This window comes from Tamandua tetradactyla, chromosome 9 (genome assembly GCF_023851605.1).
Source record: "Tamandua tetradactyla isolate mTamTet1 chromosome 9, mTamTet1.pri, whole genome shotgun sequence".
Taxonomy (NCBI): Eukaryota; Metazoa; Chordata; class Mammalia; order Pilosa; family Myrmecophagidae; genus Tamandua; species Tamandua tetradactyla.
Genome location: NC_135335.1, coordinates 39,313,411 through 39,338,845, shown reverse-complemented (window position 1 = coordinate 39,338,845; position 25,435 = coordinate 39,313,411). Strand labels below are relative to the sequence as shown.

At 43.7% G+C, this 25,435-nt stretch overlaps 2 protein-coding genes across 2 annotated transcripts; both read right to left on the bottom strand.

Moving 5' to 3' along the window:
• Positions 1 to 719: 719 nt before the first annotated feature.
• RPUSD3 (RNA pseudouridine synthase D3) lies at positions 720 to 10,195 on the bottom strand. Its single transcript, XM_077116613.1, is given in 10 exon segments — positions 720 to 989; positions 992 to 1,205; positions 1,677 to 1,816; positions 4,141 to 4,264; positions 4,461 to 4,545; positions 4,630 to 4,737; positions 8,381 to 8,480; positions 8,619 to 8,663; positions 9,621 to 9,760; positions 10,072 to 10,195. Coding segments are annotated over 10 exon segments (1,113 nt in total). The 5' UTR covers positions 10,182 to 10,195; the 3' UTR covers positions 720 to 942.
• A 3,767-nt stretch (positions 10,196 to 13,962) lies between these two features.
• Positions 13,963 to 25,150, bottom strand: CIDEC (cell death inducing DFFA like effector c). The gene is made up of 5 exons (XM_077115099.1): positions 25,089 to 25,150; positions 23,766 to 23,913; positions 18,746 to 18,904; positions 18,463 to 18,650; positions 13,963 to 14,520 (listed from the first exon to the last, which is right to left on the bottom strand). Exons 1-5 carry the CDS (start codon positions 25,139 to 25,141, stop codon positions 14,358 to 14,360), a joined length of 711 nt encoding a protein of 236 aa, XP_076971214.1. The 5' UTR covers positions 25,142 to 25,150; the 3' UTR covers positions 13,963 to 14,357.
• Positions 25,151 to 25,435: the final 285 nt, after the last annotated feature.

Below are 25,435 nucleotides of genomic sequence, written 5' to 3'. Positions count from 1 at the left end.
GCCCAGACCCTTTCAAGTATTATGTGTTATCCAATCCAAAAAAACCTGTTTCTTTTTTCTTTTTCCATCAGCCCTGCCCCCTTGGCACCGGGGCAAAAATCAGCAACCTCTGCTTTGACAAGGTTCAGCTGAGCTGGGGGCCTATTTTTAGTAGTCAGATTGTTAATTAATTCCACAATTGGCGTTTGGTTGGGCTCAGCCCCTGCTGCTGGTAAAGACCCTTTCTTTTCCCCTCTGGGAAGCAGCCAGTGGGGGAGGGGTGCCGGCTGCCGCGGCTTGCAGACTCATGGTTCTTGGGGGCTTGCAGACAGTCCAGCTGGTCCAGACTGGGGTACGCTGTGTGTCCGGTCACTGACGTGGCCCCAGCAGTTGTTCTATACTGTTCCTGGCTATTTAGTAACTGTTCTGGAGGACAAACTAAATCGCGCACCTCACTAAGCCGCCATTTGGCACTCTCTCCCCTGCAAACTTTTTTTAAGCTTCTTGGGGGGGTGGGATTCTAATGTAGGACTGCGCTCCAAGGAAGGAGAAGAGGCTTCTATTTCTTCCCCAGAGTGGTGGTTATATGGGTGTCACTTTATAATTATTCTCTAATCCACGGATATGTTTGATATAATCTTCTGTGTGTTGGAAACGTTTCACCAGTTTTAAGTAAAAAATCTAACCAGTTTCCTTCTAGCTAGGATGCGACAGAAACAGCCAAGTAAAAAGACCACGTATTCAACTCAGCAGAAAGCAGGTCCACGATGAACATTTATTTCAGCATATCCTCAAAATAACACCATGAGGTAAGTAGGTCTCAAGTCCAGAGATGTGAGGTCACTTGCCCAACATAATACAGCGAGTCACCGAGCCGGGATTTGATCTGAGATTTGTCTGATTACAGAGCCCAGAATCTTCAACTCTGGTCTTACTGCATGCTGAGCTCTGACCTCATTTTCCTCACGTCCGGCTGCAGGCCTCCTCTCCCCGGACCCCTACTGCCTTCCAGTGGCATCAGGAACAAGAGATGACTCTTGTTGGCAGAGCCTCAGGTGTTGTAAGGTCCTGGAGAAATAAGGGGGCAGGGGTGCCAGTAGCTCGATGGGGGGGTCCCTAGGCCTGGCACCTGGGAGGAGGAGACGCTGCAGGTGGAGGTGCAGGGGCAGCTGGGCAGCCTGGGAGGGGGTCAGGTGGAGGCGCCTGAGGAGGGCTTCATCCAAGACCTGGGTGTGGGAGAGGCAGGTCAGTGTACAGACACCCAACCTCCAACCCACCTGAGCACCCAGCTATAGCTGAAATGGGGTGAGGTGAGGACCTCCTCCCTCCCTGGTGTGGCGGTGGTATTCATGAGCCCTCTCTGCACACACACACACACATACACACTAACTGTAGCGGCGACTGGCAAGGGGTTTACCAAATCAGCTTCAATTATTGTTGTTTGGCACTTTGGAGTTAACCTGCTCTAAGTTATCCTAATACACACACACACACACAGAGCCACTTTTACCCCTTGTACCAAAGAGACTCAAAAGAATGCAGATTTAGAAGGGCCTTTAGAAACCAGTCAGTTCCACTCCCTTTTTGAACAGATGTGCAGAATGAGGCCCCAGAGAGGGAGTGTCACTTGCCCAGGGCCACACAGCAAGGTGTGGGCTTAATGTCTGGAGATGCTGCCCAACCCCATGCCTGGGTACCTGTTTCTGGGGCTTGGTGCTCTTAGCTGGCAGCAGAAAGCGCTGGCCCAAGACAGTGCTCACGCGGGTGGAGAAGGTGTGGTCCCCAAGCACAGGGCAGAGCTGTAGGGCCATGTGCAACTGCAGTTGACTGGGGAACACTGAGCAACGGGAGGAAGACAGGAGGGATGGTAGCTGCTACCTGTCGCCCCTCCCCCTTTCCTCTGTACCCCTCATTCTCCACGTGGTTTCAGTGAGGTTAAGGCCACCACCCTACCATCCTGCCTCCAGAGTGGAGTATATGGCCAGGTTAGCACACTCATAGCAGTCAATCCACCTGGCCATGTGATTGCTTCATGATGAGACAAAATTAGGAAATTACTGCTGAAACCATGGGGAATAAGGAATTCTGTCCTGCTGGGGTTGCTCAACTGGAGGCGTGTAAGCCTGGAGCTGTTGGGGAACATCTTTGCCTTCACCAGGGAAGAATCTGTGTGACACTGAAGCCAGCATGCAAGAGGGCAGAATCAAGAAATGGAGAGCTTCCTGATGTCATCTGCTGAGCCTCTGAATCCAGCTGTGCCTGAATTTGTTACTTGAGTCAATAAATTCCCTTTCTGGTTTATACTGCTGGAACTGGTTTTGGAAACTTGCAACCCAGAGGACCTTGACCAACACAGAACTGGAAAGGTGTGTGTAAGACATGCTATGAAATGTTTCACATATGTTAAACTTATTTAGTCCTCATGACAACCCGATACAGCCAGTCTTATCGTCACTCCTGTCCTTCAGATAGGAAAACTAAACCTCCAAGAGAACTGACTTGCCTACCACCATGAGCTGGGATCCAAACCCAGGACTTGGACTCTGCTTCCAATTCTGGCATTATGGCGGGATGGATATTTTAACATCCCTCTTGCTATAAACCACCTAGAAACACTGGATAAAATATAACATTCACCTTTTTAAATACATACCTGAGCATACAGGAAAGGAAGGTCCCTGAGACCAAAACACAAAATAGGAAAAGTAACCCAGAGCACAGAGAGAGCCAATGCCTCACCTTCCCCGGGGATGTTGCCAAGGGGCTTGGTATGCAGGGGGCTTGGACTTTAATAGTGCCTAGAGGCCTGGGATGAGGCCCTGCAGCCCAAATGAAGCCAAAATGAAAGGGAAAATCAGGAGAAAAATCCAACCACCACTGAAGGTCTGGGTGGGAGGAGTGAACAAGGGTTCCACTGAGGATTCACAATCACAAGCCTGCTCTCAACACTATTTGGATGATCCTTAAACTACCCCCGAGGGCGGGCCGCGGTGGCTCAGCGGGCAAAGTGCTTGCCTGCTATGCCGGAGGACCTCGGTTCGATTCCCGGCCCCAGCCCATGTAACGAAAACGGAGAAACAAAATACAATAAAACAAGAAAATGTTTAAAAGATGTTTCCCTTTCTTCCTCTCTTCCTTCCTTCTATCCTTCCTTCCTTCTCTCTGTCTTTCCTTTAAAAAAAAAAAAAAAAAAAAAAAAAAAAAAAAAAAAAACTACCCCCGAGGCATGAATGCTCAGAGAGGTCCCTGTGCATCTGAGAGAAGCAAAGGGAGAACCTCTTGGAAGGCCCCACCTTCCACCCAGGCAGCAAAGGATTCTCACAAAGAAAGGCCCAACTGGATATGAATTCACAATTCTGAATCACAGAAAAATAAACAATCCAAGTGTGAGCATCTATAAGAGATTGAATAGGATTAGATCCTCCAGGATTTCAGGCAATGGAATGCTCAAGAATAGAAAATAAAATAAGGGTGTTCAAAATGACTGAACACATAAAAGAGAAAATAAAGATAACAGACGATAACAAGTTGCTATGTTTTCTAAAAGCCGTCGGAATTTGGAAAAGAACTAAACAGAACTTCTGGAAATGAAAAGTACAGTCAATGGACAGGCTACACTGGCAGATTACACCCAACTGAAGAAAAAAAATACTCACCTAGAACGTAAATCTAAAGAAATTTCCCAGAATACAGCAGAGATTAAAAAATGAAAAGGATTACAGAAAGGTAAAGAGACTTAGTGAGTAAAATGAAAAGGAAGGACATGTTTATTAGGCAGTCAAGTGGAAGAGAATGGAGAGAATGCAAGAGGGGCAACATTTGAAGAGAGAATGAGAATTTTCTGGGATCGATGAAATATATTAATTCTCAGATTCAGGAATCCCAGTGAATCCCAGGCAGGATAAATAAAACTAAATCCACACCCCTAGATTTATCACAATAAAACTGCAGGACCCCAAAGTCAAAGAGAAAATCCTGAGAGCTATGAATAAGAGAAAAAATGGATGAGCTACAAAGGATGACGAGACTGACAGCAGGAGTGGATGGGCCTGGTCACATACACCCCTGCTGTCTACCCGAGGGTCCCCAGGCTGCCACCGAGTGCCACTCCCCCCCCTCCCCCGCCAAATACAGTTCTGATGGCTGGGGCTCTCGACCCACCTGTAAGTGGCTGCAGGTGGACCAGGGCACAGCCAGAGCCTGTGGCCACCACGCGGAAGTGGCTGAGCGTCCTCTTGACACCTTCCAGGATGTCCTTTCGGGATGGGGGCTTCACTGGAACTACCTGTGGGGCCAGCCATGAAGAATGAACAAGCTTCATATATGCCTGGGGAGCTACGCCCAGGCCTTCCCTGCTGTGGTCACTCACCTGTTTGCAAGGATAGGACAAGCAGCCACCCCAAGTCTACACCCCAGCTTCTCTGTCAAGGGTAATATGTCCAGAAGGACCCCTCCTCTTCCTTAGCCAGACCCTCACTCACAAGACTGTCCCCATTAATGTGTTCCAGTTTCAGCGCTGCCTGCACCTTCCCCTCGGAAGTAGCTGGGATCCCATCGGTGATGGCACTATGGGAAAAAAGGGGCAGGAGGGTTCAGAGGGGGGCCTGCAGGGACCACCCCACTGCCCTGGAGTCTTCCGGGATCGCTCACCAGTAGGTGGCTGTGGGTCTCTGGGCTCTCCGTGAGTGGGTGAAGAACTTCTGGAGGCGGCCTGCAGTCTGAGGACAGCTGGAGAGAAGCACAAGTCCAGAGCTCTCCCTGGAGAAAGCGGACAGGCACACAAGTGAAAGTCCATCACTTCACTCCCCGCACAAAAAGGAGCAGGGGTCTGCTCAAGGCCAAAGAGCAACACCAGGAGTCCCCTTGTTTGATAGCAAGACTAGGTAACTAGTCTTTCTCATTTGGCCCTAGCAACTCTCAGAGAACTCAGAGCCAAATGTCTTAACAATTACTACCATGTAATTGTTAAAATTCCTACACTACGAATTTTATATATAAGGTTTTTATATAGGTTGTACTGTATTGTATTTATTTTATTTATTTTTTATTAGAGAAGTTCTGGGTTTATACAACAACCATGCATGAAATACAGGGTCTTCATAGACCACCCTATTACTAACACCTTGCATTGGTGTGGAACATTTGTTATAACTGGTGTGCTGGTCTGAATCTGTGGCAGACCCCAGAAAAGCCATGCCCTTTGATCCTCATTCAATATTGCTGGGTGGGAGCATTTTGATTGTTTCCATGAAGATATGACCCACCCAATTGTGGGTGGCAACTTTTGATTAGATGATTTCCATGGAGGTGTGTCTCCACCCACTGAAGGTGGAGTTGCTTGCTGGAATCCTTCAAAAGAGGAAACATTTTGGAGAGAGTCCCTTTTGGTAGAGCCACGTGAAAGCCAGCAGATGCCACCATGTTCACCATGTGCCCTTCCAGCTGAGAGAGAAACATTGAATGTCGTCAGCATTCTTGAACCAAGGTATCTTTCCCCGGATGCCTTACATTGGACATTTCTATAGACTTGTTTTAACTGAGACATTTTCTCAGCCTTAGAACTGTAAACTAGCAACTTATTTAAATTCCCCTTGTTAAAAGTCATTCTGTTTCTGGTATGTGGCATTCCAGCAGCCAGCAAACTAGAACAATTGGTGAAAGCACATTTTTATAACTCTACTATTAATTATGATCCATAGTTTAACATGGTTTAACAGCTGTTTGGGTTATAAAGTTCCATGTATTTTTTTAAAATTCTAATACCATATAGACAAGCTAACATTTCCCCTTTTAACCATATTCAAACATTCAGTACTGTTAATAGTATTCACAATGCTATGTCACTATCACCATCACCCATGACCAAAACATTTTCATCAGTCCAAATAGGAATCCTGTATATTTTAAACCATCACTTCCCATATCCTATCCCTGCCTCCTCTCCTGCTAACCTACAGTCTAGATTCTAACTGTCATGAGTTTGCTTATTCTCATCATTTCAAATCACAGAGATCATGTATCAGTCATTGTGTATCAGGCTTTATTTCACTTAACATGACATCTTCAGAGTTCATCTATGTTGTCACATGCATTAGGACTTTATTCCTCGTTCCAGCTGAATAATATTCCACTGTGTGTATACACCACATTTTATTTATCCATTCATTGGTTGAAGGACAACTAGATTGCTTCCATCTTTTGGCAATTGTAAGCAGCGCCAGTATGAACACTGATGTGCAAATACCTGTTCAGGCCCCTGCTTTCGATTCTTTTGGGTATATACCTAGTAGTGGGATTGCCAGGTCATATGGCAGTTCTACACAGCTTTCTAAGAACTACAAACATTGTCTTCCACGATGGCTGCATCATTTACATTGCTCCCAGCAAGGAATGAGTTTTCCTATTTCTCTGCATCCTCTCCAACACTTATTTTCCATGTTTTTAAATAGTGGCCATTCTAATGGGTGTAACTCATTGTGGTTTTCATTTGCATTTCCCTGATGGGGAAATCTTTTCATGTACTTTCTGGCCATTTGTATATCTTCTTTGGAAAAATGTGTATTCCAGTCTTTTGTACATTTTTAAATTGGGTTGTCTGTTTGCTGTTGAGTTGAAGCAGTTCTTTTTATATTCTGGATATTAAACCCTTATTGGGGTAGTTCAGTGGCAGAATGCTTACCTGCGATGTGGGAGACCAGGGTTCAATTCCTGGCCCATGCACCCCGTCACCCCCCCCCAAAAAACAACCCTTATTGAGTATGTGGTTTCCAAATATTCTCTCCCATTGTGTGCAGTCATTTTACTTTCATGATAAAATCCTTTGAGACCAAAAGTTTTTAATTTTGAGGAGCTCCCATTTATCTATTTTTCCTTTTGTTGGTTGTACTTTGAGTATAAAGTCTAAGAAACCACTGCCTAACATAAGGCCCTGAAGATGCTTCCTTATGTTTTCTTCTATAGGTTTGACAGTTCTGGTTCTTATATTTAGGCCTTTGATCCATTTTGAGTTGATTTTTTATATAAGATGTGAGGTAGGGGGCCTTCTTTTTTTGCAAATGGAGATCCAATTTTCTCAGCATCATTTGTTGAAGAGAGTATTCTTTTCCAATTGAGTGGTCTTTGCTGCCTAGTCAAAAATCAGTTGGCCATAAATGTGAGGGTTGATTTCTGGACTCTCAATTCTATTCCTTCAGTTTATATGCCTGTCCTTGTGCCAGTAGCATGCTGTTTTCAATACTGTGGCTTTATAATAAGGTTTAAGATTGGGAAGTGTGAGTCCTCCAACTTTGTTCTTCGTTTTCAAGATGGCTTTAGCTATTCGGGGCTCCCTACTCTTTCATATAAATTTGATGATGGGCTTTTCCATTTCTGTAAAGAAGGCTGTTGGACTTTTGATTGGGATTGTGTTGACTCTGTAAATCACTTTAGGTAAAACTGACACCTTAATAATATTCAGTTTTCTAATCCATGGATACAAAATGTCCTCTGATTGTTTAGGTCTTTTATTTCTTTTAGTAATGTTTATAATTTTTTACATAAAAGTCCTTTACATCCTTTGTTAGATTGATTCCCTGATATCTGTTTATTTTAGTGGCTATTATGAGTGGAATTTTTTCTTGATTTCTTTTTCTGTTTATTACTAGTGTATAGAAACACTAATGATTTGGGGGTGTTGCTATAGATAAGCTTTTTTTTAAGGAAGATTTATTTTTTTTTAATTTTTAAAAAAATATAACAAATACATTCTTAACATATGATCCTTACATTCTACACATATATCAGTAATTCACAATATCATCACATAGTTGTATATTCATCATCATCATTTCTTAGAACATTTGCATATAGATAAGTTTTTATCTTTTTTTTTTTTACATGGGCAGGCACTGGGAATCGAGGCCAGGTCTCTGGCATGGGAAGTGAGACCTCTGCCTGCTGAGCCACCGTGGCCCGCCCTATATATAAGCTTTTAAATAATGAAATTCCCTCAACAAGCCTATGAGTTTGGGAACTGTAGAAAGATTCATCTCAAGTACCATATCTATTTGATAGCTTTGGAGGAAAAAGCATCAAGGATCAACTAGCAATGTCTGCCACAAGTATGGGATTGGGAAAGGGATGGCACACGGAGCATGAAGTAGATATTATCTCTGTGTTACAACTAAGGGAACTGAGGCTGAAAGAGCGTTTGTGTGTGGCCTAGTTAGTTCATAGAACAATTAGGATTCGAACCCAGATCCATCAGCTTCCTCTTCCTTTTCATAGTCCTCATATTCTACCTCTCTGACCTCCAACCTTTCTGTGCAAACTAACTCACTTGACTTATTCTCAAGCAGCTGTTCCTCCCTGCCCCCAGATGGCTCCCTGCCCTCCCACCTTCCTATTAAGCCCTACCACTTACTTCCCAGGTGCATGAACAATCTGGAGCTCCTGTTCTCCAAGCCCCAGGCACTGGTTCAGCTCTGGCAGCACTGAAAACAGCGTCAGATCTCCCGGTTTCCCTGGGAAAAAAGAAAAAGTACAAGTTATTCTCAGAGCCCAAAGCTTCAACCCACCACCCCCTTCTCTTCATTCTTCTCTCCCTCGTGGATGTCAAACCCTCTTTTACTGCATCCCCTTCCCCTGCCCCCTTTTCCTACCTGTCACTGGCAGCCCCTGTGGCTTGTTTAGTGTCACCAGAGGTCCTGAAACACAATACTACATCAACAGCAGCAGTTAAACTTTATATAACATGTAAGAGTTTACAAAGCATTTTCTCTTCTTTCTGATAGGATGTGAGCCCCATGATAACCCTCAGAGTGAGTTATCAATCCCACCCTAAAGTGAACTTTCTGTACCTCAGTTATGCCAAGCTCACTGCTGCCTCAGGGCCTTTGCAACTGCTATTTCCACTGTCCCAGATTTTCACATCTGACTCCTTCACATCATCGTGGTTCAAATATCACCCCCACAGAGAAGCTCAAATCCCCAATCTAATGTTTGATCCCCCTCCCCTCAGCCCTCATCATCACATCACCAAGTTTTCATTTATTCAGAGTACTTATCACTAGTAACTTGCTCATTTATTTTCTGGTTAGTCCATTTCTCCAACTAAAACAGTCTCCCTGAAGGCAGGAACCATATTTACCTTGTTCAGCACTGTACAGCCAAGGCCTAGAACAGTGCCTGGAACCTAGGAGGTGCTCAATAAATAATAGTTTGGAAAATGAATACGCCACTGAATGAAGAAACTGAGGCACAGAGAAATTAAGTGATTTTTCCTAAGGTCACATAGCAAGTCAGTTAACAGCCTAGATATGACTGATCCCAAGGCTAGTGTTTTGTCCATTAATAAACAATACTATTATAGCAATTCCCACAACTAGATATCTACTAAGTGCAAGGCCCTCTCGTTATTTCCACCTCTCCTCCCCCAGCACACATACACAACCCTATCCCCATGATGGTGAGGTCCACCGAGGTCGTGTGGCCAACCCAAGCTCATGCTGCTACTGCGAGCTGAAATCTGGGGTCTCTCTGACTTCAGACCCCGAGTGCTTTAGTGGGGTACCCAGCCAGCACCCCACAAGGCCGGGGGGAGGGCGGACGGGCAGCAGGCTCCTTTCTCGGTTGTCTGTGCAGCTGTGTCTCCCACCCTTCACCTTTGCGATCCACCACTGCTGCTCTCAGCGCATCAACCAACTCTTCACGATTTAGGTTCTCCAGCCGCAGCAGCCCCGGGAAAGGACGATCCCCGGGGGCTCCTGACGGTTTGCTGGTGCCTCGAGGTTGCAGACAATGCCTGGGAAAGGATGAGGAAGCAACAGGGGAATGTTTCCCTAAGAGTCGCCCATTCCCATCTCCACACACCTCTCTCCAATTCCTGACGCCTCATACAAATGCATCAGAATGTCTGGGCTGAGCTTTGCGAAAACTCAGGTTGGAGTGGCCCCATTTTACAAGGAGGAAATCGAGGCTCAGAGAGGCCGAGTGACTTGCGAGGGGTCACACAGCAGAGCTGGGATTAGAACCTCTATCTCCCTAACACTAGATTCCGCACACACCCTCCCTCTACCCAAGTCTCCCTCCTACGCGACAGGGATTGGTAATCACCTAGTCTCGGTGCTAAAACCCGCTGCCTGGGGCGCTGTGCGGAACCCTGGCCACCGCCGACAGCGCACAACTCTGCAGCCACGCATCGCCGGTGCGAAGACAGTGCGCATGTGTGTCCAGAAGGGCCGCCCTCCTTCCTCCCTATCCCCCGCCCCTCACCTACAGAGCGCTGATTGGTCATATCGGCTGTCAATCGGAATCAGAGCAAGGAGGCGGAGGCTTAGAAGAGTGTGAGGGCGGGGCTTTCCCACCGCGGGGAAAGGAGTTGTGCTTTGGGGAAACTGAGACACAGAGGAGCGAAAATTACTAGGAGTCAGAGAATATGTCCTAGAGCAAAGTCGGCGCGAAACATCAAGGATTTCTGATTACCCTTTCAGTTTTTAGAAGGCTTTTGCCTTAAAGAAAACAATATTGTGCCCGAGTTTGTAGAGCAAATTGGCGCGCACGCGTGCGCACGCGCGGACTCAGGCGCACACAAGCACAAACAAACACAAATCCACACCCTCGGGTCCAGCAAACCTGCTTAGGAGACGACTGTCTGCTTCATAATCCAAAAGAGGGAAAAGGCCAGAGATAGGAGAGAGCTACTACAGCATTATTTGTCAAAGCAAAAACAAAACAAATCTAAAAACTGGGGAAACATAACCTGTGCTTTGTTGGGAGCTATAAGGGAAATACATTTAATCAGAGAAAGCTTCCCAACAAAGAGACCGGCCTGAGATGGGTTGTGCAGGACTAATAGAAATTCACCAGGAGGAGAAGGTGTTTGAAGGATGGAGGGAACAAGCAAAGGAGAGAAGCACAAGGAGAAATGAGATGTTAAGTGAAAAAAAACCAAAGATAAAATGGATTCTGTCCTATACTTACACCTATGTAAAAGTTAGATTCAACCTGTGTGTTTTATTTATTTACTAAGAGCTCTGAAGCGTTTTCAATTCATTATTTACATTGACAAAAGATGATGAATAACCTAAATCCATCAACAGAGGAGGTTAAGCAATTAATGTGGTAATTCTATGCCATGCAGCCGTTAGAATGAGTAGGTCTGTATATGCTGATGTAACTCAATCTCTAGAATATAATAAATCAAATAAGCTAAGTAAAGTATATACGGGATTTATGCATATATACTTCTGTGCTTCTGGAAGGACACACAAAATGAGATGGTGCTTGTTTCTGGAGAAGGAATCAGAGGTGGGAAGATAACATTTTTTATCCTGTATTGTTAAATTTTTTACCTCACTGATATATTTCTTCACACACATACATACACATATGCACACACACACACACACACACCCCTAGCTTAAATATCCATATAAAAGACAACATTCCATATGATTTTTTTTTATGACATTTTAGGAAAGGCAAAACTATACTGATGAAAAACAGTGTTGGCAGGGACTTGACTTGGGGGGTGGGGACTGACTAAAAAGGGGCAAAATGGAGCTTTTTTGGTAATGTTCTACACTTTGGTTGTGATGGTAGTTACATAATTGTATAAATTTGCCAAAACATATTGAACTGTATACGTTAGAAGGGTAAATTGTATTGTAAGTGAATTATACCTCAATAAATTTAAGTTTCTTAAAAATCCAAAGGCTTAAATTAAACATTTATTTTTTTTTAAAGACATATACAAATATGAACAGGACTGGCAAGCAATTTAGCAAGAATACAAGTGATTTTATCTTGTTTTGGGTTCATCCATGAGAGTATGACTGTGCTTTGTCATAAAGCTCCATAATATACATATATATATATTTTGGGGGCATGGGCAAGCAGTGGGAATCGAACCCTAGTCACCGGCATGGCAGGCAAGAACTCTGCCTCTGAGCCACCATGGGCCACCCTCTGTGATATTTTAAGATCTTCCTTCTGAAAGTTCTCCTCCCACTCAAAAGTACAAGCTTGAGGAAAGATGGAAAGGTTAAGGCCCACGGCTGGGACATAGCTTACCTTCAATCAAAGCACATTTTTCCTACACTGGCCGTGGGTGGCCCCAGGAAAGGCCATTTCCCCACTTGGACTGGCCCTAGCTCTCCTGAGGCTCCAGCTCTCTTACTTTCTAGAAACTTCCCTCCACCCCCCACCCCCCACCCCCACACCCCCTACTTCATCAAAGGCTACCCACTCCCGTTCATTCCCTGCAGTTGGCACAATTCTGTTAGCCTCTAAGCTCTTGGAGGAAAACAAAAATCTAATATCCCCTTGGCACAGAGGATTCAGTGCCAAGAGATTGCGGTTAGTTGTTCAAGACACATTTGAGAAACTCTGGGTCTCAGGAGGAGGAGAGCTTGGGACAAATTCTAAGCTTCTAGGACCCACCCTAACTCGGTTACATGAGGAGCAGACATGTCACAGCTTCAGCAAGGGTTGAACAAGAATAGCTTTGGTGCGGAGGTAAACATTGGACCTCCATGCCAGAAGGCCATCCCCTACCACGCCAGCTTGGCCCTGACCCAGGCCTCCGGTCATAACTGCAAAAGCAGGAGAGCCCAGAACAGAAAACCCGTTTAGCTAGCTTGGCAGCTCTTCCCACATGGCTGCAGGGTACTGGGTCAGCTGCCACTGCTAACTCCCCAGACTCTAGCTTTGGCAACTCAGGCCTTTGCTTTAATATTTCATGAACCCAAGTAGGCTTTAGTTAAGGGCCATGACATGACACAATTTTCAAAAAGTTATACAATTTTTCCATTATAGCCACTTTCACGTGTACAGTGTGGTGGTAATATATTCTTAGTGCTGTGCTATCGCTCCTACCGTCCATTACCAACACTTTCCATCACTCCAAACAAAAACTCTGTACCCATTAAGCAGCAATTCCCCATTCCCCACCTCAAGCCCCTGGTAATTATACCCTACTTTCTGTTTCTATGAATGTGCCTATTCTAGTTAGTGTGTATACGTGAAATCATACAATGTTTGTCCTTTTGGGTCTGGTTTATTTCACTCGATATGATCCCTGCAAGGTTCATTCATGTTGTTGCATGTATCAGAGCTTCATTCCTTTTTGCAACTGAATAATATTCCATTGTCTAGAGATACCATATTTTGTTTGGCCATTATTCTGTTGATAGAAATTTGAATTGTTTCTACCTTTTGACTATTGACACTATTTTTTAAATCTGAGAATAACAGACTAAAACACACCCTAGCCTTTCATGCTTGTCTTGTCTTGCACAACGTCAAGAAATGACAGCTCATGCTGATGAGAAAGTAACAACTTTTGTGACCACCTGACAGCTCACTTTGAAATCTTGAGACTGAAACTAGTTCCATCCCCCTATACCATATTATCGACAGCCCCTTCCAACATGAACAAGCTAGAATAGGAATAGCCCAAATACCCCTAAAGAGTGGGGAAAAAGATAAAAGGTGATAGTGGAGTTATACAGAAAAGGTAGGGTTTAACAAATGAGTGTGATTGCTGAATCATTATTTAAAAAAAAGAAATCCTGAGAAAAAGTTCTGAACACAAAAGTAAGCTGCCTGGCAAGCTGAGGATGGTACTGATGGAGAGTTGTATGTTACAGCTTGATTCACACTTAAAACACTTGAAAGCTTGCTCCAGAAACCGTACGCTAAGAAATTAGAAGAATGCCTTAATCCCACCCTCCCAATCTAAACTCTCTCACAGGCAGTTTTAATTGGGAAATTGTCATTTATGGTTATCGATTACACCGTCTGCTCAAGTCTCAGATTAGGCAGACTTTAGTTTTGTCAACTTAGTTGACAAAAAAAAAAAATCAACCACTTTTTTTGTAGGAAGTGTCGGTTTCCCCTGAATGGAGAATGGTTAGAGGATCAAGTCCTCTCTTCCCTCGGATCTTTCCAACTCTTCAGATACAATCCCCACCTCACCCAAAGAACACAAAAGAAGATGCATCAGCATAAATAATTTATAGCAAACTCTCTAACATCATACACTAGAGGGCTGAACAATTCACAAAGGAGTTTTCCGGGATGGGGAAACCAGGAGGACGGAGAAGAGAGTATAGCATGTGATGACAGGTTGCTAAGGGCCAGACTCTATGCCATAGCCTGTTGGTGACCAGTTCTGGATCAGCTCTGCTACCTTGGGCAGGAAGGAACTGGACCCAGCCAAGAACCCACAGCTCTCCTTCGGCACGCCCCTGCCCCCATCCCCCAGGTTTCCAGCCCTTTCTCCTGCTTCCTTATTTGTGGTAGTGTGGAGTGAGGGAGGTGTGGGGAAGTAAGAAGCTCTATAGCTGTCAGGGTGTGTCCTTCTCCTCTTCCGGGGAAGACCTCCAAGGATTGGGCCTTCAATGCAGTATCTTCAGACGGCTGGGGATGAAGGATGAGGCCTTGTCCTTTGGGGGCTGCCCTTCCTCGGTGGCATCCAGGAGCTGCTGCATGTAACAGGAGGTGCCAAGTAGCATGTGGCCTGCAGCCTGCATGCTGAAGAGGATCCAGCGAAGGGCTTCCCTGGATGGAAAGAGAAGGCACTGGAGTAAAAATGCAAAGAGTGCTCCTCCCTGTATCCCCTTAAACACCTCCACCCCTAGACTCCCATGCCGGCCTGGATGGAATCTGTCTCACTATGCTTATTTGCTTCATCGGTGAAGTTTGAATACCACTGACAAGGTGGAATTGAATATGCCTTAGAAACTGCAGAGTCATGTGCAAACAGCTGCAAATGCTGCCTTGCCTTGGCACCAAAGGAAAGAGTCTACAGGCATTACCTGGAACCTCACAAACTTTCTCATGCAAAATGCAAGCCCATTTAAAAATATGTACTCACCTTTAACTATTACCTTGGGCCAACCAAATTGATCTGTATAACATGTCTACACCCTTCATGATACTTTGTTCCGGACCCCAAGGCCTTTTCCAAGTTATTTTTAGTCTACTTAATTTTCAGGCTACCGAACTCACAGATCCCCACTGAGATAGTGCATTTCCTAATACAACGTATGTAGACAGCTAAATTGAACACCATCAGTACATGGAACCTTGGGTAGGACATGAGATTTTGTTGATTTGTCCAGAGTGATGCCCCGATGAATCCCAGAGTGATTTGACCAGTGAGTAGAAAAGTATTTGCAAAGTCCCCTTCGGAGAATGGTGAGAACGGGGGAAAACTCAACTTCTCCAAGTTGAATTCTTGATATTCTCACAAGCAGTGTGGGCAACCAAAGCTATAGGCTGAGCCCCCAGTCTTGGGGTTTGTTCATATGAAACTTAACCCCACAAAGGATAGGTCAAGTCTACTTAAAATTAGGCCTAAGAGTCACCCCAAGAGAACCTCTTTTGTTGCTCAGATGTGGCCTGTCTCTCCAGCCAACACAACAAGCAAACTCACCACCCTACCCCTGTCTACGTGGGACATGACTACCAGGGGTGTGGACCTTCCTGGCAATGTGGGATAGAAATCCTAGAATGAGCTGAGACTCAGCATCAAGGGATTGAGAAAACCTTCTCGACCAAAAGGGGGAAGAGTGAAATGAGACAAAGTGTCAATGGCTGAGAGATTCCAAACAGAGTGGAGAGGTTGTCCTGGAGGTTATTCTTTTGTATTAAGTAGATATCACCTTGTCATCCAAGATGTAATGGAGAGACTTGAGGGAACTGCCTGAAAATGTACAGCTGTGCTCCAGTAGCCATGTTTCTTGAAGATGATTGTATGATGCTATAGCTTTCACAATGTGACTGTGTGATTGTGAAAACCTTGTGTCTGATGCTCCTTTTATCTACCTTATCAACAGACGAGTAGAACATATGGAATAAAGATGAATAATAGGGGGAACGAATGTTAAAATAAATTTAGATTGAAATGCTGGTGATCAGTGAAAGGGGGGTAAGGGGTATGACATGTATAAATTTTTTTTCTGTTTTCGTTTTATTTCTTTTTCTGAATAGATGCAAATGTTCCAAGAAATGATCATGATGATGAATATGCAACTATGTGATGATATTGTGAATTACTGATTACATATGTAGAACGGAATGATCAAAATTGGAATGTTCGCATTTGTTATGTGTTTCTTGGTACTTAAAAAAATTAAAAAAAATGTAATGAGAGCAGAACTTGAATAAGAGAGAGGTCTGAATTCTCATTCAGTCTTATTAGCTATGTGACCTTTGCAAACTGCTCTATTTCTGAACTTCTGCTTCCTTATCTGCAAGATGGGAATGTACAAACCATAATGGGCCATGAGGTTGAAATAACATAATGCACTTAACAAAGGATTTGATGCATAGAAGAGAGGGGAAAATTTGGGTCAATAGTAGCTGGTTGGAAATTTCCCATCACCTGATAAATGCATCAACAACATGCAGTCTAGCCATGCCATGAAATATTATTTAACCATAAAAAGGAACAAAGAACCGATCCAGGAGATGATACAAATGGTGTTGAAAATATTATACCACGTTAAATAAGCCAGGCACAAAAGGACTAATAATGTATAATTCCACTTGTGTGAAATATCTAGAATGAGTAGATTCACAGAAATAGAAAGTAGATTAGAGGTTACCAGGGGCCAGGAAATAGGTGGAATGTGGAGCTATTGCTAATGGGTACAGAGTTTCTTCTTGGGATCATGGAAATGTTTGGGGCATAGACCATAGTGATGATTGCACAGCCTTGTGAACGTAATAAACAACAATAAATAGTAAAATGGCAAATTTTATGTTATATGTGTCTATGCATATATGTATCCACAATAAAACTGAAAAAAAAAGATTGACTGGGTTGAATGCTAGATTACATTACTCAAATTCATATCTGAGTTTGTTCAAATGAAATCTGTGAGGGTCATTAGGTATGTCAAGTCCTCAAGGATCAGGGAAGGGGAAAACAAAAGGAAAATAAATGCTTTCTGGCCAATAGTAAACCTCTAATTTCTTACTAGTTTTCATTGAAGAAGTGAACTTAAGTTTATGGTTGGGGGTCATGGTTCTGATTGTCCATTAGAACCATGAACACCTACATATGAAAATATTTTAAATAATAATAGATACTACGGAAGTGAGGCTTAAACCTAGCTGACACCACTTAAGTCACTACATTTGCTCTAGCTTTCTATTGTTTGTTTTTGACAACGCATGTCTAACATGTTTAGGTCTGAGAGTGCTATTTCCCTTAAATGGTTCGAGTTTAAAGTCAGAAGCTTCTTGTTCTAGATTTTGAAATCCGCAGAACTGCTGGCACCAAGCCCAGGCCAAGAGGGGGCAGGATAGGCCTGAAGAGGAGTAACTTTGACGGCCAGAACCAAGCTCAGGCCTGCCACTGAATGAAGTGTTATTTCCAGCCCTGGGACCACTCAGCCTCAATTCACTCAGTTACCAACTGGGATATAGAAGATGAACGAAGGCGTCCAAGGAGGTTTGAAATGCTCTAAACTACATATTTTCTGGCAGAACTCTGAGGACACTGCAGGATTCCTCAGAAGCCCCTGAAGAACCAGGATCATTCTCGTCATCATTCATTCCACAATTATTTGAGCATCTACTATGTGCCAGCCTTCACTAAAGTGCTGGAGAACAATAGAAGTTCTTGCCCACAGGGAGCTTGGCTTGGCATCTTGTTCATCTCTGTATGTCTGGGTGACAGCATAGTGTCCCTACACTGTGGCTACTTAGTAAATATAAAACGGAACAACTGAGGAAGAGAAGGATCTGTCAGAAGAAACTGCTAGAGGGAATATGCTCAATGATTCCCTTGCTTTGGGGCTTTGAATCAATTGCATCCCTTCAGCCTCAGTGGCTGTATCCACCTATGGGGAAAGAATGCTCTAGAGCATCCCTAGAACAGACAAATTTTGGAAACACTGCCATAGGGGTAACTTGTCCCATGATTTAACATATTCTCATGCTTCCTGTGAATTGTCTGTGAAGACAATACAAATGACTTCTGTCCTATGGAAGGACAGATTTCCATCCCCTCCATCCCTGTGAAAAAGTTAGTTTTAGATCTGTTTATAAAATTTTAGCATTTTTGATGGACCTATATCTGTATGGAACTTTGAAATCTCCTTTGAACTAATTACAACTTCCTGCTTGTTCTCTCTGTTAAGAAGTTAAATAAAATCTTTGACACAGCATTTTTTTTTAGAAGTTAATTAGAAGGCCTTTTAGAAAAACTATCTTAGGTGGAAAAAATATGAGTTGCTACAGTTGAAGGGAACTATAAAAACTAAATCTATACAGGGTCCATCAGAAGGAGAGTGTGCCCTTTAGCGAACACTGGTATACACCAATGCATTTCATTCGTTAAGCCTTAAGAGCTAGAGAAATCCAGCTGTTGGGTGTTTTCAGCACCTAAGCCAGGCCCGGGCAGGTCCTGAGGAAGCCGAGTGCCAGCAGACAGGGGCTCTTCTGCTGCCATGCAACAGCCCTGTGCCCAGCTAACCCCAATTCACTCACTTCACCACGCGCTTGGCCCCGTAGCAGTGCAGGTCATAGGAGAGGGAATACGTGCCGTAGAGAGTTGCCTTCACATTGAGACAGCCAATGAAGTCCTGCGGGCTTAACTTGTACAGATCGAAGGTTACACGGGCCACATCCAACTTCCTGACAGGCTTATGGAAGAGGGAGAGTTGGCACCCATTCCCCTGCATCAAGAAAAGCATGTGGTAGGCACCACCTCCAAGACCTTCCCCCAGGTTCCCGACATGCCACAGCTCCCCCACTCAGGTAAGGACCTCACCTGCTCTGAAGGGGGCTGCCATTTCTGCCCCTTCTGCAGCGCCATGAACACTGTATCTGCTGCCAGGCTCTGGAAATACTCTTCTGTCTCTACCGTTGTGCCATCTTGCTCTAGCACCAGGGAGAAGGGCTTGTCGGCCAGCATCAGGGCATCTCGGGCCTGGAGAAGAAGGTCAGTGGTGCTTCTTTCATCCCAGTGCAGCTATAGAGCTGGAATGTGTGGGGCGCGCTTGATGTCAGCTGCCAAGGCAAAGGGGGACCAGCCTGGGAAGAAGTACGGGCTAGGAATGGGAATGGGGGATGTCTGCTGGGGGCTCACCACCCAGAGACTTTATGTCAGAGCACCTCTTGGTACCTGGCTCCATAGTTAATACCCTGGAACGGTGCTGTCCAATAAACGATATAATGGACGTCACAAATGTAATTTTTTCACTGAGATGTAATTCACATACCATGAAATTCACCCTTTGAAAGTGTACAGTTCAGGGGTGTTTAGTATATTCGTAAAGTTTGCCACTACTATCATCACTATTTAATTTTGGAGCATTTTCATCATCCCCCAAAGAAATCCCGTACCCATTAGCAATTCCTTCCCAAACTCCCAACCCTCTACCATAGCCTGTGGCAACCTCTATTCTATATGATGTCTCTATGAATTTGGCCATTCTGGATATTACATATAAGTGTATCATTCAGTGTTGAATAGAAGTGGTAACATTGTCTTGTTTCCGATCTTTAGTCTTTCACTGTTAAGTATGGTGTCAGCTATGGGTTTTTCAAAGATGCCCTATATCACACAAAGAAAACTTTAAGTTTCTAGTAGTCACGTTAAAATATAAATCACAGATGAAATCCTTTTTGTATTTCTTAATCTTTTTATTAATTTTTAAATTAAAAAATATATATAACAAACAAATGCAAACATTCTTAACTTATGTTCATTCCGTTCTACATATATAATCAGTAATTTACAATATCATCACATAGTTGCATATTAGATGAAATCATGTTAAATATGTTTTGATAGTCTAAAATATTATTACATCTAACCAATATAAAACTGCATTAAGCTTTTGCTTTTTTCCATCTCACATCTTCTAATCTCTAGGTGTATTTTATACTTAAACACATCTTAGTTTGAATTAGCCACATTTCAAGGGTTCAGTAACCACACGTGGCTGGTGCAGCTCGAAAACCAGATAAACACAAGTTTGCATTCTAACACCCCTACTTAGTCATTCTCAATTTGAACAATTATCTCGCTTCTCTGAACTAGTTTCCTCACTCAAAAAGTTGAGGCAAGGTACCAACTCAAAGTTGTCATGATGATTGAATGTAAAAATATAATGGTTCTCTTGAAGACGTAGCACTGAGTGAAATAAGTCAGACACAAAAAGACAGATATTGTATTATTTCACTAATATGAACTAACTAAAACATGTAAACCCAGAGTCTTAAAATATAAAATATAGGGTACCTAGATATAGACAGAAGCTAAAGAAGAGGGCGTGTTTACCTAACACGTACAAAATTATTAACAAGGCTGAACTTAAAATGTTTGAAAATTGATAGAGGTAAGTATAGCTTATAATTGGGATTATAAGTAATAGCGCCGTATTGCAGCTGAATTTGGTTGAAAGGGATTGTTTAAAGTCATGTATGTCACTGATTAACACTACAAATAAATATCAGCTTTTGCATGAACTACTACAAAGGTACAACACTTGCACAAAGAGTTCACAGCAGAGCGATAGATGGGGGAAAAGGATCTATTGCAAACTACAGACTATAGTTAACAGTAATTCCTTAATATTCTTTTCTCAACAGTCGCAAGTATACCACACCAATACTAGGGACAATAATAGGAGAGGATAAGGGATATATATGGGGATTTGGGGTTTTCTTTCGGTGTGTTTATCTGTTACTTGTCTCTTTGGAGCAATGAAAATGGTCTAAAGTTGAGTGTGATGATGATTTCACAACTAAATGATGATACTGTAAGACTGATTATATCGTTTGGATGGAATATATGGCATGTGAAGATATCTCAATAAAATCTGCAAAAAAAAAAAAGTATAAGGGTTCTAGAGATACAGATAAAGAGAGAGACAGCAAATGTTCCAAAATGTTAACAATGGGTGAATCTAAGTGAAAAATACATGAGTGGTCACTGTACTGTTCTTGCACCATTTCCAAACATTTGAAAATTTTCCAACAAAAATAAGTTGAATACCTAAAATAAAATTTTAAAATATTCACAGTGGAAAAAAAAAGCGTAAGGGTTCTGGAGTTGACCACCTAGGTTTAAATCTTAGCAAATGAACTGGGCGTCTACCAAGATCATTTGGGGCTGGTAGCAACTATCTTAAGGTTATTAGAAAAAATGTTGTAAGTCACCTGTCAGAGTCCATGGCTCATAATGACCCTTTAATATATTTTACTGCTATGACGTTTAAAAGGGAGAGACCCGTGCTATGTCATAGAGTGGAAAAGTGAGGTTATACACTACATAACCAACTTATTTAATATACGTTGCATATAAGTATAAACTATTGAGGACATTCACAGCCACATCATCAGTTATCGTGGGATGGTAAAATTCTCCTCTGCTTTTCCTCCTTGGAATCACTAGAGGACATGCAGCTTTGCTGCTTACAGTCCTTTAATCACAGCCAGCGATCGGTGACACTCCAAAGACCGTGAGCACACTTAGCTCCCAGATCTTGGTTTCTGAAAACCATTCTCCACTAAAAGTAACCAAAACGCCTTGGGAAAAAAATAAGGCCAATTCTAATGAGCCTGCAATAACTTGCTTGATAGAAAATAAGAAGGCACCAGAAGGATGATGGTGACCTGACAAGAGGACACAGAATCTGGGTTGAAGGGACTCCCACTGGCCATGTGTGGGACCAACTGAGCATCAGTAAATGATCTATAACCATTGTCATATCTCATTAAAACAGGAATTCCCGAGTCCCTTTTTAGATATATAAATCAAAAGTTAGATTTAGAATGAGAGGTTTCCTTATTCTCAAAGTTCCCTACAAAATACTTAACACAAAAGGAAAAAGGATAAGTTTACAGTAGAGAAAATTGTACCACCTTAGTCAAGTAAAAAAAAAAAAGTAGTGTGACAAAAATTGCATGTAATTTTGCAGTGACCACATACGTCTATCATATCCCTGCTAAACAACCTGAAGTGAAGAAATAGACAATTCCAAACTGAGGGACAGTGAACAAAATAACTGGTCTATAATCATTAAAACAGTCAAGACCATCAAAGTCAAGGAAAGACTGAATAACTATTTCAGATTGGAGGAGACTAAGGATACATTCAATTAAATATAACCCCTGCATCCTGGCCTGGATCGTTTTGCTACAAAGGACGTTTTCAGGGCCACCAGGAACACTTATATGGTATCTCAGGATTAGATGGTCATAATGTGGTATTGTATGTTTCCTGAATAGTCATGGTTGTATTGCAGTTTTATGGGAGAATATCCTTGTTTGTAGAAAACAAACTCTTATATATTCCAGAATGATAGGTAGGTAACATTCTCAAGTGTTTCAGGAAAAGTCTTGTACTGTCCTTGTGACTTTTGTTAGTTTACTACTGTTTCAAAGTTAATTAAAAAAAAAAAAATCTTCCAATGGCTTTCTGTTACCTTTTAGAATAAAATCCAGCTGTTCTTTCCAGTATTTACACACCAATGTTCAAAACAGCATTATTGACAATAGCCAAAAGGTGGAAGCCACCCAGTGTCCACAGACAGATGATATTTGTTAAGCAACATGTGATATGTCCACTCAATGGAATATTATTCAGCCATAATGAGGAATAGAGTTCTGAGACATGAGACAACATAGATGAACCTTGAAGGCATCATATTGAGGGAAATAATCTAGACACGAAAGATTGGATCACCTGATCTCAATTATATGAAATAATTAGAACATGCAAATTCATAGTGACATAAAATAGAGTACGGGTTACCAGAGGCAGGGGTGGGGACTGGGGGTGGGTAGGTAATGGAGTTAACACTTGACGGGCACAGAGTTTCTGTTTGGGGTGATGAAAAAATATTGGTAATGCATGGTGGTGGTGGTAGCATAACATCGTGCGAGTAACACCCCTAAACTGTATACTTGCAAGTGGTTTAAATGGGAAATTTTTTATTGTATATGTGTTATTACAATAAAATAATTTTTAAAAAGGTCAACAGTTCTTTGCTATGGTCAATAAGGAACTACATTCTCTGGTCCCTGCCCACCTTATCAACTTCCACACTCTCCCTTTTCCCCTCTGTTCCTTTCCCCTGCTACCAGCAGCCTAGCTAAGTTAAAGACTCAGGTCCTTGGAAGCCTTAACCAAACATGTGATCTTCCATGCTAGGCACACGGGTTTGCAGGTGAGCAGAGTCCCCACCCCTATATTGCTGATAAACCAATGGTGTAGCAGAAAACATATAGCCCCATGGTTAACAGACAGTAGAATTAGAGGAGGCTGCAGGAGAGGCAGAGGGAGAAGTCACCCCAGCTGACCGGAGGGTGGGCGTCAGGGAACCGGGCCTTTTTCCTGACTGTCAGTACCATCCTCAACTGCTCTGTGATCCTGGTTTCCTCTTCTGGAAACTTACCTGGTTAACAGTTTGAAGAAAGTCCTTCACAGTTATCCACAGGCCTTGCAGGAAAGGCCAGCCGGGAAGACAAATCGAAAGGTGACAACAGCACTGGGTGCAGGTAGGTCTTTGGGGGGAAAGAATCGCCAAAACCCTGCTCATTTCTTCCACCTTCCAAAACTCCCAGACCTGTCGGTGTGGGATGTGCTTTGGCCTTGGTCACCAGACTGACCTCACTGATCAGTAGGACAGCTCTCCAGGCAGTCACCACCGATCATTCCTGCCAGCTCCAACTGATTCACCAACTAAGCCATTCATCCATTCCCCCCGTGACCCGGAGGATGCAGACCTCCTACAGGGTCGGTTCTCAGCCGGGATTGAGGTGCACTGCCCGCCACTCACCTTGACGTGGAGCTGGGCAAGGCTGCGAGCCACCAAGCCCTTCCGCACGCTCCGGGCCGCGTTGCTCACTCGGCAGGGCCGGGCGCTGGCGGCCTCCTCCGACAGCTGCTGCGGGGACCCCGCTGAGGAGGTGCTCTCCGTGCCACACCTGGGGGCGGTTTGGAACATCGACATAAGTCCCCCGCCGCCCCCCCAGCCCTCACCCACTGCAGGGTGAGCTCCGTGCCCCACCCGTTTGGGCTGAACTCATCTTATTTCTCCCCTACCACTCATCCAGCCCACCCTAGCTATTTTTACTCCGAAGGCTGCTAGATCAGCGAGTCTCCAAATTTCACGGTTGAAATCATCGGGGGATCTTGTTAAAATGCAGATTATGATTCAATAGGCCTGGGGTGGGGCCCGAAAGACAGCATTTCTAAGGAGCTCTGCAGACCATGCTGTTAGAGGTCTGCACATCCTGCCAATCGCCACCTTCCTCTGTCAGACTCAGTCTTCTCATCTATCCAGTGGGGCGAAGGGGTGAAGCCAGCAGCTTATGGAAGATACCCTTTTTTTCTTTCATTCTTAAACTTTTTATTTTGAAATAATTTCAAATTTACGGGACAGTTGCAAAAACAATACAAAACCTAAGTAAAGAATTCCAACATACCCTCTCCCACCCCAGAAACCTAGAGCCGTCAACTTTCAACATTGTGCTATATCTGCTCTATCCTTCTATCTACCCATCTATTTATCTATGTCTGTCTATGTATTAATCGATATATTTTCTAAACATCTGACTGCAGGTCATACACATCATGCTCCTGGAACACTTAATACTTCCAAGTACATTTCCTAAGAATAAAGATATTCATCCACGAAACCACCTCAAGTACAGTTATCAAGTTCGAGAAATTTAGCATTGATATAAATTTATAGTCTTTATTCCAATTTTTCATATGTCCCAATAATGTCCTTTGGGGCCTCTTTTCCTTCATTATTAAATTGTAAGTTACTTTTGGGCTTTCGGGTACACAGTGTAGAACCTTATTTGCCCTTCTTTCCTCATCTGCTAGCTTGGTTTAATAATCCCCATTTCCCAGAATGGTCATAGGTTTAAAGGAGATCTGGAAGGCAGGCACCAAGCACAGAATCTAGCTCCTTTCTCCTTAGTGTTTGGTTGAGGGACAGCAGCCTCCAAGTTCCCAGGGAGTGGGGGGAGGTGGGGGTCAGAAGTACAGACTTTCAGGTCCCACCCCAGACCTCCTTTGTATGAGATCCCCAGGTGATGGCATTAAAGCTCTGGTCTGCGGCTTGTAGGCAGGGCCCCTTCCCTTCCCTCACCTGGAAAGGGATTTGGGGTAGAGAAAGCTGAGGGACTTCATAGCATATTCCATCCTCGATAGCTGGACAAGTGTGCACCTGGGAAAGAAGCAGAACAGCTCAACGGGGTGTGTGGGGAGGGTTCCCTCTCTCATTATTTGACACAGTGAGCCTCCACCCACATCTGGCAGGCCTCCTCCTTGCTCTCCCTTCCCCTGACCCTCTGGACAACCCTCAGGTACATCAGCTGCGACCAAGCCAAAGGCCACCTCCAATCCTCAGGCTCAGCCCCTCTCAGCAGCTGCTCGTCCCTCTCCAGCCCCACCCACACCATACTTCTTTGACCCCAAGCCCCTGGTGCACCAGGG